Below are 13,089 nucleotides of genomic sequence, written 5' to 3'. Positions count from 1 at the left end.
AATGTGACAAAGACAACTATATTACTCATGAAATATTTATTAACGAAATATCTCAGAAATGAATTTGAAACTTTATCAAATTAGGCTTCATCAAAGCAGCAACACACTCATTTAAACCAGACAGGTCACAACATTAAAAATGAGGCAAAGGAAACTCAGCAGAAATTCAGCACAGAGAACTGTCAATGCAAGGAAGCTGCATTGTCCATGGTCCTGAACCAGGGGCGGACTGGGACTAAAATTCAGCCCTGGAAACTGACCCAGTCCGGCCACATGAAATGTCAAATGTTAGAAATCCGCTGTTTATTGTTTAAAGTTTTACGTCCGACTCGCTCCCTTTTTCCCTCTCTGTGCACAGCTCCAGGTTGGGCATTGGCCTGTCATCAGATTTCATTTTGAGCTGCTTCCTGTAGCGGAAGTTTAGTACAATTATTTTTGATGAAATACTCCAAATCTCCACCCTCCATAATTGCACTTGCTTCAGTTGCTTGCTACTTTTTAAGGGCAATGATGACAGTTACAGTACGAACTGAAGTTGATGCGATTTGATTGGATTGTGAGGCATGACGTGCATCATCTGATTGGTCAATCCCTCAATTCTTTTCACCAAGGGAAGCCAATTTCGGCTGGCCTCCTCTCGCAACAGAGTGCAATCTACTGTTTTCACCATAACATCTAGAGGGGCGCTGTTTCACTCTTTGTAAATACTCAATGAGAATGGGGGAAGAGACGGGCCGGCAGAATAATTACCGAAACTAAACGAAGTGTTTTTATGTATTTATTAATATTATAACTACAATACAAAAAAACAGGGGAAGACTGGCTTCCCTTGGCCTCCAGGAGAAAACGCCACTGAGTTCAAGGATAATTCTCACCCACCTCTTGCTCTTGCCCTGCACGTGTTCCAGTTGAGCTGGTTTCTTCCAGCAGCTCAACTCGCTCCCTCATCATGAACGCAGGAGGCTGGCTGTATATCTGAACTCACGCCCTCATCATTCTCTTCATCATCTTGCACTTGTTCTAAGCTGCTGCTGATAATGCTCGTAGCAGCGCTGCTGCCAAAAAGGTCTGTCAATTTGCGACATGTATATGCTTCACCTGCGAGTGACTTCATCTTTTTTGTTCTCGCCTTCTCGGCCCCACCTTTTTCTTTTCGTTTTCTTTGATTTGTATCCATGTTTTTTTATTCTTCCTGTCTGCCGCGGCGTCTAATCCCTTCTCTTCGTGTGGCCGGTCTTTTTTTCTTCTTCGTGTGTTGTTGACAGATAAGAACCACACAACTGCATTAGCGGCCGCTGTCGCCCGTCAGCGCAACTTAAATGATGCCGTTAAACAATTTTTTTTTTAAGGGCCGGCCGGCCGTCAACGGCCCTTGACGACCGGCCGTTCTGTGGTTCTCCAGATTCTACAGATGGCCAGTCCGCCCCTGTCCTGAACTACAAATTATAAATGTAACATTTCAGCAATCAGCATTGAAACATGTGGCTATTGTAAATATGTTTGCCGACTTACAAATTAGTGAGATACATGTGCCTGTCGGGCACGCAGAATTTTGTAATCCTTGGTGGCACTGAGGAGAGGGCCACTCGCAAGTCCTGTTCAACAGAGAGCCGTGACCTCCTGTTGTTCTTCATGTAAATCAGAGTAGAGAACGCCAACTCCAGAGATGGGGTCGTTACTAAAAAAATGTAATATATTACATATTACTTTTAAAAAAAGTAATATATTAAACTACTTCGTTACTATCTACATAAAGTAACTCGTTATTTTACTCGCCGAGCACGTACGAACTGCACATGCGTGAGTGGCAATAACTTTCCTTACCAGCAGGCGGCGGTAGTGTGTATTTGTCATTCAAAACAGGCAACAACCGGAAGACAGAAGAAGAACAGACTACGTGATATGAACAAACAACAAATAGCGTGTGCGGTAGCTTCACCTTAGCATGTGTTCTTTGCAGGTGCTTGTTGAGGTTTGACCACGTGGTGTTTCCAGCAGTGGATAACAGCTTCTGGCCTGGGCACAGTTTGCACCTCACCGTCACATTCCTGTCTATTCTTCGGACGAACTCCAAATAATGGGCATACCTCCACCCCTCGAGAGTTATCGCTGTACAGCCATGTTTATGCAGCACTGCACGTGGAGATGTGGACGCACAAGTTACAGGTTACGTACATATAAACCTACAAAGTACTGATATAGTAAATTAAAAAATAATTATTTTTGTGTAGTTGTATATTGCAATAATAACGTATGGTTGTCACAAAATCCCACGGCAGACCTGGACTTGCCTCACGGCACACCAGTGTGCCGCGGCACACACCGTTTGGGAACCACTGCACTAGAGATTAACCAAACATGTATTTGCTTGCATAATATATGAGCAGTACTTCCACCACCTGTGTCATCAGACCTCACAATGAATGCGGGAATATGACTCTGCAAGATGTATTGCATGGAGCACCATCCTTGTGACTGCCTCCTCCTGATCACTGTACAGTGATGTCAAACTGCCTGACTCCTGCTGTGCAGATGCACTTCACATCCTCCCCTTCGTCAAATCCTGAGTGTAGTCTCTGTGGGGCAGCAGTGACAATGTAGTTGCTCACAAACATGCAGAGTGCAGTTTCCAACTACTCCTCAAGTACTTCCTGTAGTTTGGGACATTTGTTTTGGCTTTAGGTTATAACACTTGTGTTATTCTTCAGAGATGGGTCCTCATTACAGATCTGCACTTTTGCCTAAACATTTGTTTTTAGGCCTTTCTTAAAAGGCGTCAGTGGTCTGTGGAGTTCTCAGGTGGTCTGGGAGGGAATTCCACAGGTGAGGAGCAGCTGCACAGAAAGCCCGATCCCCTATTGTGCAGAGTTTGGTCCTCGGGGGGCGAAGCAGATGGTTTGTTGTGGAATGGAGGTTGCGTGTGGAGGTTTGTGATGTGAGTAGGTATTTTAGGTATGAAGGAGCATTCCCGTGGATGCACTGATGGGTGAGCAGTGAGATCTTGTATTCAATCCTGAATGAGACAGGAAGCCAGTGGAGGGAATGAAGGACGGGTGTGATGTGGTTGTACTTTCTCACCCTCATCAGGATCCTAGCGGCACTGTTCTACGTATTGGAGCTTCTGAAGGCTCCCGCTAGGAGTCCCGATGAGGAGAGCGTTACAATAGTCAAGCCTTGAGGAAACGAAGGCATGGACCAGCTGTTCAGCATCTGACAGGAGTTTTGCAATGGTGGTAGTAGGAGGTTTTGCACAGGTGTTTGATGTGGGTGTCAAAGGTCAGATGTCGGTCAATCTTACACCCAGGTTGGTACTGATGTGGAGAGGGGTATGTTTTGTTCCAGAAAAGGTGATGTGGGTTATGGGGGGATGGCTGGACCTGGTTTGGTGTGCCAACTAAAATAGCTTCTGTTTTGGAGCTATTTAGCTGCAGGAAGTTTTTGTTGTTGAGGCCGTATGTTTTGGACACTTCGGGTAAACGAGAGGGGCGGAGTTGTCAACCTGATCACCATCTGGTGGTGAGTAGGGTTGGGGTATTGTTTGAATTTCCACGATTCCTGATTCCGATTCCGATTCTACTTGTCGATTCCGGTTCTTACGGTTTCTCAATTCCGATTCTTTGAGGGGCAGGATAAAAAAATTATACATGCTTCTTCCACCAAATAAATTACATTTATTCGAGAAACTTTTACACAGTTAGTTTACAGTAATATTCACATTAATCAGTCTGTTTATATTCACTGCTATGTAACTGGAACCTGAGAACCACTGAAGCTACAACAGTCCAACTTTTAAAGGAACACCCCCCCCCCCCCCATTTAAAAAGGCAAGGCAAGGCAAGGCAAGGCAAGGCAAGGCAAGGCAAGGCAGGCAAGGAAGCAAGGCAAGGCAAGGCAAGGCAAGGCAAGGCAAGGCAGGCAAGGACAAGGCAAGGCAAGGCAAGGCAAGGCAAGGCCAAGCAAGGCAAGGCAAGGCAAGGCAAGGCAAGGCAGGCAAGGCAAGGCAAGGCAAGGCAGGCAAGGCAAGGCAAGGCCAAGGCAATGCAAGGGCAAGGCAAGGCAGGCAAGGCAAGGCAAGGCAAGGCAAGGCAAGGCAATAGGCAAGGCAAGGCAAGGCAAGGCAAGGCAAGGCAAGGCAAGGCAGGCAAGGCAAGGCAAGGCAAGGCATGGCATTTAAAAAACAGTTCTTGTTGAGAAAAACAAGCATATCTGCCTTCTCAGGCATACCAGGGAAGAAAATGTTTGAACATTTTAAAGTAAAATGCTTCAATCTGATGCACTTTAAGCAGAATTACTAGAGACTAGATCTAGGGGGTACAACTCTAAACACCCATATGAAAAAAAATCGGTTTACATTTTAATAATTAAATAAGTATGTGAACATAACCAATAACCTACCATAGCCAATAACAAATACATGTAACGTATTTTATTTTTGTTGTTCATTCATATCTTATTTACTATTTTATTAATGCATATTTTTGTATCTCTCCAGTTTAAAACGATATGTCTGGTTTACTGTCCTATAGTATACATTGGAATGATTTCAAACCTGTTTTTATCCTAATAATTATAAAGGAGTGCCTTGGAAATATGTGTTTACATAAATTGTGATCAAAACGTTTGAGACCCACTGAGATAAACTTAGACTAAAGTGAACTATCTAAACCCTCAGAGTCCTTTACCTCACTGAGCTGTAGTTATTAGCCTCTCAGTATGACTGGAAGAGGACCTCTCCCTCCACATCATTGGTAGAAACATCTTCTTCTTTCCGTTAGAGCAGCTAGCACCAGATTCTAATAACAACAGCGCGTACCGGTGCAACCTCCCTTTCTCCCTCGCTCGCTCCCACTCTCACCTCGCACTTGGCTGTGAGCTGCGGGTGCCAGATAAGCCAACATCCCCCATTTTCATCACTTACAAGCGCCCATCGTACGGGGCAAAATGAAAAGTGTAACCGGGATGAAAAGGGTGTTACATTTACTTAATTATGAATGTTGTTACATCAAGGCCGAACATTAGGATGAGCACCAACGGTCAAAACATTTTGTTTCCTCCCAGAGCTGTCAGAAGCTGCCACAAGGCGAACATCTATAACGCCAGTGCGACGGGCCGGCCCTGGGTCTCAGGTTACAGTAGGCTACGGAGAGGCGGCGAGAAACATTTCCTCAGGCATCGAAAAGCGGAACCGAAATTCACATGTCTAAATGATGCCGTTGGAATCGAAATGTTGGAACCGTTCCGAACCGGAACCGTTCTCGGTACCCAACCTTAGTGGTGAGTTGGGTCGAGTGGCGGGGGAAGCCTCTGGATAGACCTGGTAAGCCCAAACGTGTAGTTCGGGGTGAACTGGGAACGTCTGGAGGAGGCCCAAGTTCAGGAGGCCTTCAACTCACACCTCCGGTGGAGCTTTTCGGGGCATTCCTGTGGAGGTTGGGGACATTGAACCAGAGTGGTCGGTGTTCAAAGCCTCTATTGCCGAAGCCGCGGCGGGGAGCTGTGGTCTCAAGGTCTTAGGTGCCTCAAGGGGCGGTAACCCTCGAACCTCCTGGTGGACACCGGTGGTCAGGGAAGCCGTCCGACTGAAGAAGGAGGCATTCATGGATTTGTTATCCCGGGGGACTCCCGAGGCAGTTGCAAGGTACCGACAGGCCCGAAGGGCAGCAGCCTCGGCCATGGCCGAGGCAAAGCAGCGGGTGTGGAGAAGTTCGGAGAAGACATGGAAAAGGACTTTCGGGCGGCACCAGAGTTGTTCTGGAAAACTGTCCGACACCTCAGGAGGGGGAAGCAGGGGACCATCCAAGCTGTGTACAGTAAGGATGGGGACGTTGTTGACCTCAACTGATGGAGTGTTAGGGGCGTTGGAAGTAGTGTTAATTTGTCAGCTATTTTTTAATTTTGTTTTAGTCTTAGTCCTGTGTTAAATTTCCTTTTTAGTTTAGTCATATTTAGTCACCTTCATCCTGTTTTATTTAGTCAAGTTTTAGTCGACTAAAAGTCTGAGCATTTTAGTCTTATTTTAGTCGACTAAAACAGTAACATTTTAGTCAAGATTTAGTCGACTAAAAGTCTGAGCATTTTAGAGTCATATTTTAGTCAAAGAAAACTAATTATTTAGTCTACTTTTTGTCAATAAAAACTGTTGAGTATTTTTTAGTCATCAGATTATATAGAACATTTCAGTCAAACTAGTCTAGCCAAAACAATAATTTATCATTTTAGTATATAAATAAATAAGATATATCTTGTGAAAAAACACAGGTTGAATGATTAAGAATGCAGCTTAGCAGAGAGTATCTGCTCAGGTTTGTGGTGTTTTTACCAGCTGTGTTATGGCCACATTGCTTCCCTTCTGATAAAACAATGCATTCGCTTTTTTTCTCCGCCTCATGGTAGCGAAAATGGGCCCAAATATCACATCGTTTCTTTCTCCCAAGCAGTGGTGGCTTTAGACTTTTTCGTTGTCAGTCATTTTGACGGATCGTAACATTTCCGTCATATCCATTATTATCCGTCGAGTACACAATTTATCAATCACTCGCGCTGACGGGGGGTATTCGGTTAACGCGAGTGCGACCACTGCTCCCAAGCCCTGTTGCCATTCATTTTCTGTTAAATAAGGTTAGTTAGACCTGAGTTAGACCCGAGTTTTCCTGACAGTTCATATTGTGCCGCTGCCCGGTGTAATTCAAATCTACCGCCGCGCGCACCGCAGACCACACAAGCTGCTGCCCTGCCGCAGCCTCGGAAATGAACTGCTGGGAGAAAAACTGACTATCAGAGATGTAACGTTATCTTTGATAATATTTCGTCTCCTCATTTTTCGTCAACGAAAGTAAAGAGAGATTTTGGCATAGTTTTTATTTAGTGAACTACATTTTCGTCTCGTCACTTTTCGTCAACGATATTGCATGATGATTTCGTTACAGTTATTGTTTACTGCCGTCGGTGCCGTCTCGTCATCGTCTCGTTTTCGTCATGGAAAAAAAGGTCGTTGACGAACATATTTCGTCATAGATTTAGTCAACGAAATTAACACTAGTTGGAAGGAACACTTTGAGGAACTCCTGAACCCGACAACTCCACCCTCTATGTTAGAGAAAGAGCTGGAGTATGACGGGGGAATCAACACCAATCTCCCGGGGGGAGGTCACTGAGGTCGTCAAACAACTCCACAGTGGCAAAGCCCCGGGGTTGGATGAGATCCGCCCAGAAATGCTGAAGGCTCTGGGTGTTGAGGGACTGTCATGGTTGACACGTCTCATCACGTTGCGTGGAAGTCGGAAGCAGTACCAAAGGAGTGGCTGACCGGGGTGGTGGTTTCCCTTTTCAAAAGGGGGATCAGAGGGTGTGTGCCAATTACAGAGGCATCACACTACTCAGCCTCCCGGGGAAGTTTACTCTAAGGTACTCGAAAGGAGGGTCAGGCCGATTGTCGAACCTCAGATTGAGGAGGAACAATGCGGATTCCGTCCTGATCGTGGAACGACGGATCAGCTTTTTACTCTCGCAAGGATCCTGGAGGGGGCCTGGGAGTACGCTTATCCGGTCTACATGTGTTTTGTAGACTTGGAGAAGCGTATGACCGAGTTCCCAGGGGAGTTACTGTGGGAGGTGCTGCGGGAGTATGGGGTGAGGGGGTCTCTACTCAGGGCCATCCAATCTCTGTACTCCCAAAGCGAGAGCTGTGTCCGGGTCCTCGGCAGTAAGTCGGACCCATTTCCGCCAGGGCTGCGCTTTGTCACCAATCCTGTTTGTAATATACATGGATCGGATTTAGAGGTGTAGTCGTGGGGGAGGGGGTCTGCAGTTCGGTGGCCTAAGATTGCACCACTGCTTTTTGCAGATGATGTGGTTCTAATGGCTTCATCAGTCTGCGACCTTCAGCAGTCACTGGATCGGTTCGCAACCGAGTGTGAAGCGGCTGGATGAGGATCAGCACCTCCAAATCTGAGGCCCATGGTTCTCAGCAGGAAACCGATGGACTGTCCACTCCAAGTAGGGAATGAGTCCTTACCCCAAGTGAAGGAGTTCAAGTATCTCGGGGTCTTGTTCTCAAGTGAGGGAACAATGGAGCGTGAGATGGCCGGAGAATCGGAGCAGCGGGAGCGGTACTGCAGTCGCTTTACCGCACCGTTGTGACGAAAGGGAGCTGAGCCAGAAGGCAAAGCTCTCTGTCTACCGGGCCATTTTCATTCCTACCCTCACCTATGGTCATAAAGGATGGGGTCATGACCGAAAGAACGAGATTGCGGATACAAGCGGCCGAGATGGGTTTTTTCTCCGCAGGGTGGCTGGTTGTCTCCCTTAAGGCCCTGTCACACTGTCCCAAAATTGACACCCGATGGACCACACGAATATGGAATTGTGAATTTCGCACGAAGATGGCCCCGAACCACAACTCGTAGGCAACATTTACATTACATTTAAGACATACAACTGCAATGAAAGTACCAAAAACAATTATGTTACAGTACTATGATACTGTACTGATATCTTCAGACTTTGTTCTTTACTTTATCCGTCGTTATATGTAGAAAATATTACGTTTTCTCCGTAATGTTGTTTCGAATAACAACAACAACTTCCTGTTCAACTGTCCTTCAAAATAATATATGATATCCTTTTTAGTTTCACAGAACACAAATTGGGTATTTACATAATATATTACATGATTTTGTTGTGCAATAAAACAACCCGATGGACACACGATAAAGGAAATGTTCAAATTCGGCTGTGATCGTAGCAACATCGGGCCATTCGTGAGGGCATCTTAAGCCTTCGTATGACCGCCGGTGGAGTTTCTCAGGCTCCGGCAGCAACTTCGTGAGCGGTGGCAAAATCTTTGGCATGCCAAAAAATTGCCGAAGGACCTTGCGAAGGTTCATTTTCGTGTTGAATTTTGTGTGTAAATGTTGCCCTTCGTAAGGCCATCGTGAGGGCATCTTGTTATCATCGGTGCCATCGGGCATTCACCCCGATCAGAGTGAGGGTGAATGCACCGATGATAACACGAAGATGACACGATTTGACAAGATGCCCTCACGAGTACCTTACGAAGTTGGCCGAACACGAAGTTGCTGCCGGAGCCTGAGAAACTCCACCGGCGGTCATACGATGGCTTAAGTTGCCCTCACGAATGGCCCGATGTTGCTACGATCACAGCCGAATTTGAACATTTCCTTTATCGTGTGTCCATCGGGTGTCAATTTCGGGACAGTGTGACAGGGCCTTTAGGGATAAGGTGAGAAGTTCAGTCATCCGGAAGGGACTCGGAGTTGAACCGCTCCTCCTTCGCGTCGAAAGGAGCCAGTTGAGGTGGTTCGGGCACCTAGTTAGGATGCCACCTGGGCGCCTCCCTAGGGAGGTGTTCCAGGCACGTCCAGCTGGGAAGAGACCAAGGGGTAGACCTAGGACCAGGTGGAGGGATTATATCTCTTCGCTGGCCTGGGAGCGCCTTGGGATCCTCCAGTCAGAGCTGGCTAATGTGGCCAGGGAAAAGAAAGTTTGAGGCTCTTGCTGGAACTGCTACCCCCGCGACCCGACCACGGATAAGCGTGAGAAGATGGATGGATGGATGGAAGTTTTGTTGCATCCAAGCCTTTATCTCCTCAAGGCAGGTGTTAAAGGATGTTGATGGGAACTGTGATAATGATGGTGACAGTGAGGGTGCATGTGGGATAGGGTCTGTCTTTATATATAGCTGTGTGTCATCAGCGTAGCAATGGAATGATATTCCATGCTGGCTGATCACACGGCCAAGGGGCAGAGTGTACAGGGTGAACAGAGTGGGCCCGAGGACCGACCCTTGAGGGACACCACGGGTGACAGGGTGTGTCTGGGACCTCGCACCTCCCAAGGAGACGTACTCTGTTCTTCCAGACAGGTAGGACTGGAGCCAGCTCAGGGCGGAGTCAGAGAGTCTGATGGTGTGTTTGAGGCGCTGAAGGAGGATGTTATGGTCGACAGTGTCGAATGCTGCAGTCAGATCCAGTAGGATGAGGAGAGATGGGGAACCAGTGTCAGCCGCCATCAGCAGGTCGTTTGTGACCCTGACCAGAGCTGTTTCAGTGCTGTGGGCGGAACGGCAACCGGACTGGAATTTCTCAAAGAGGCCGTTTAGTTGGAGATGGGCCTGAAGCTGGGTGGCAACTACAATGATGTCTACCAGCATGTCATGCACTCACTGGCTGTGGCACAACAAGTAGTTTGTACAGAATAGGAAAGACAACAGCATTCACCAAACTCAAGACCCATCTCAGCGAGCTCAAAGTTCTGGCCCATTTTGGACTCTCTGCCAGCTTGGAAGAGTTTTTGCCAGTCGCAAGAGAATTGGCGCTTCTGCTATATGGAAAAAAGGAAATTGGACTGATGTGCACAAACTTGGATGAACTGAGGTTCATAATTGCATCAACAACAGATGCAGCCTCAGAAAATCTGCCGCCAACAGACGATGCATTTCAACAACATGTACAAAGAGCAATGTTCAGACAGCGATGGTGTCACACGCCCGAACCCAAACCCTTGTTATGGAGTCCTGTTGGCAAGGGGTGGATTGTCGGAGATGGGGCCATTCAACCAGGGGACACATTGACAGAATGTCAAAATGTTTCCCCTAACGTTTTCTGAGGAACCTGACATTTAACATTATATTCTAGTATCTATATACTTGACCTCTCACTGAATTATTTTGATGAATTGTATACTGTACTTTGAATTAAGGTTCCAGTTTCAATACAACCTGTACTATTTACACCTATGTTTTAGAGGCTTGCAATTTAGAACTAATACACTTTCTTGTATTGGGTTACTCTTATTCTGACTATTTGGTGATGTAGTTCAGCCACCTGGTATTTCCCTATCCAAATATAATGACCATCAGAGTGAGCATTCTTAACTTATAGGACGTTATTATGCCACTTATCCCCCATTCAGAATTTGACTGTATCAGAGAAGAGGTAGGCCTATGTCTAAAAGAAATCTCATTTGCAATAGAAACTGTACCAGATATTTCCATACAACTACTGGTTAGTATTCAATAGCACCCTAGACAATTCAGTAATGGTATATTTTTTTCAGGATTTCAAGTTTTTCTGATAAATGAGAGAAAGTGATTGAGTCCTATGTATAATAATAATAATGTCTGGCTTTGTGGGAAAAACACTTTTTAATGTTTTTAATTTATAAAGCACTAAATTATGAACTGTATTTTGAAGGTAAAAATACACGTTTTCATCTGCTGCTACTACCTACACCTTTAAAGTGATTTTAGAATACAGTCAGAATGTTAGTTTGAACCTGAATATACGGTATATGGTGCCCATATTACACCAGATATCATGTAGCCTTTCTTTTTGAGAGGAAGTTGAAAATGTAATTGTCAATGCAAATTAAATTACATTGTTTCCTTCAAATCAAAAGTCAATTTGAATCATGGAATTGGAGAATTTTGTCAAGCCTATAAGGTTAAATGTATTCTTTGGGTTAATTTTATTTGGTTTAAATGTATTTGAACCCAAACCATAAAACCAAACCAGGTAGTTTTGTTGCCTAAAACCCAATCTCTAACATGAGGGCCACCAAAGTCTGCTCAGATAATTGGTCAATACTACTCTGACTAGAAAACACCCACTAGAGTGCTTCTGATACTAAAATCCTGTCCCGTAACCTTCAGATTCTGCAGTCATATGCTGTTTCTAGAGAGACTAGCCTACACCTAAACTTGTATTTTTGTAAGCAGAAGGTTATGTTATTTCTTCTTTCCAAAGTCTCGCATTAATGCAACAATGGATGGTTAAACCAGATAAAGCAGTTTACAGAGGACCACACTTCTGGATATCCAATTGATCATTCTATGCCATGGCTTGTTCATTACAGAAAATATCTCTCTCTGAGACACATTTTGTTTTACAGTGAAATTATGAATTATGCCTTCTCTGTGTCTAGGGGCAACCACTGCTCCCTGTCTAATCTTCATCCTACCGGGCCTGTTCTACATTCGGATCATTCCCACTGACCACGAGCCCATGAACTCCAGACCAAAGATCCAGGTAGGTTGAGTTCTCTCCCTGACTGAGAAAGCCAACACAACAGTTCATGGAAGTGAAACTAGTTTGTCCTTGTGATTCTAATCTTTTGACATATTCTCTTTGGGGTTTCAGGCTGCGTGTTTCACAGCATTGGGTTTCATATTCATGACCATGAGTCTGACATTCATTGTGCTTGACTGGATGAGTGGAGAGAAGCGAAACCTCGGTGGCCATTGAAGTGCACCCCAAGCTTTAAAGCAATCCCCTCAAGTCCTTTTGATGGGAAGCCAGATGGAAACATACTGCTGAAAGGCACGGCTCTTTGGTGGGACTGTTTTTATTCATCATAAGGACAACCCATTCCTCCACAGTGATGAGAGGAGCCCAGTCTTGTTATGTAGACCACCAAGGTTCAAATATACGGCACCACCAGGATCCATCACAGGTGGTGCTCCTCTGTACAGATGAACAACATGTTGATCATGGAAGCCCCTCAACCATTAAAAACCTCAACTGAGGATAAATGTGGTGTCAAGTAACAGCAACATTCAAACATCTGTTTAATTATCAGCAAAGTTTGATAGCAAAAAAAGAATTGAATATGCAGCGTGAATTGCTTGTAGCATACCAAAACTGTATTGCTAATGTGTGTTTGTGTGTGTACCGGTATGTGTGTGTCTATATTATTTACTGTTTATCAGAGAAATGCACACACCAAATAAACAGCATAAGAGGGTGGAACCCAGTCCTTTTGTTAGTTTTCAAGCTTAATGTTTTGTATTGTTGGAAGATTTCTACTACACACTGCTGCTTCGAGCTCCAAGATGACCAATTGTTTAATGGAACATTACGATAACAGAGAGGCCAAGTCCAGAGATGCTCATGTGCAAAACTAAAAATACTTAAATTCAGGGCAAAAAGGAGGTCTGCAAACCGTAGTATAGAGTCAGAAATCAGCTCCAATCATTATCACCTGATGGGGAGAAAACCGAAGGGAGAAACAAGGCTCCAAGGAGGCAACTCCAGGAGCCTGCTCCAGAAAACAGAAACAAGAGGATACTCA

General features: G+C 45.2%; 1 protein-coding gene across 1 annotated transcript in view; it reads left to right on the top strand.

Annotated features, from left to right (window-relative positions):
* LOC117544181 (sodium-coupled neutral amino acid transporter 3-like) overlaps positions 1–12,778 on the top strand; it is a 32,904-nt gene extending 20,126 nt beyond the window's left edge. Inside the window, exons 11-12 of the mRNA XM_034213018.1 lie at positions 11,944–12,047; positions 12,159–12,778. Of these exons, the coding sequence (XP_034068909.1) occupies positions 11,944–12,047; positions 12,159–12,263 (209 nt within the window). The 3' untranslated portion in view covers positions 12,264–12,778. The remainder of the gene's footprint in view (positions 1–11,943; positions 12,048–12,158) is intronic.
* The last annotated feature ends 311 nt before the right edge of the window (positions 12,779–13,089 follow it).

The sequence above is a fragment of the Gymnodraco acuticeps genome, unplaced genomic scaffold, assembly GCF_902827175.1.
Source record: "Gymnodraco acuticeps unplaced genomic scaffold, fGymAcu1.1, whole genome shotgun sequence".
In the NCBI taxonomy this organism is placed as follows: domain Eukaryota; kingdom Metazoa; phylum Chordata; class Actinopteri; order Perciformes; family Bathydraconidae; genus Gymnodraco; species Gymnodraco acuticeps.
Note: the sequence above shows the minus strand (reverse complement) of the source record. Positions and strands in the feature narration are given on the sequence as shown.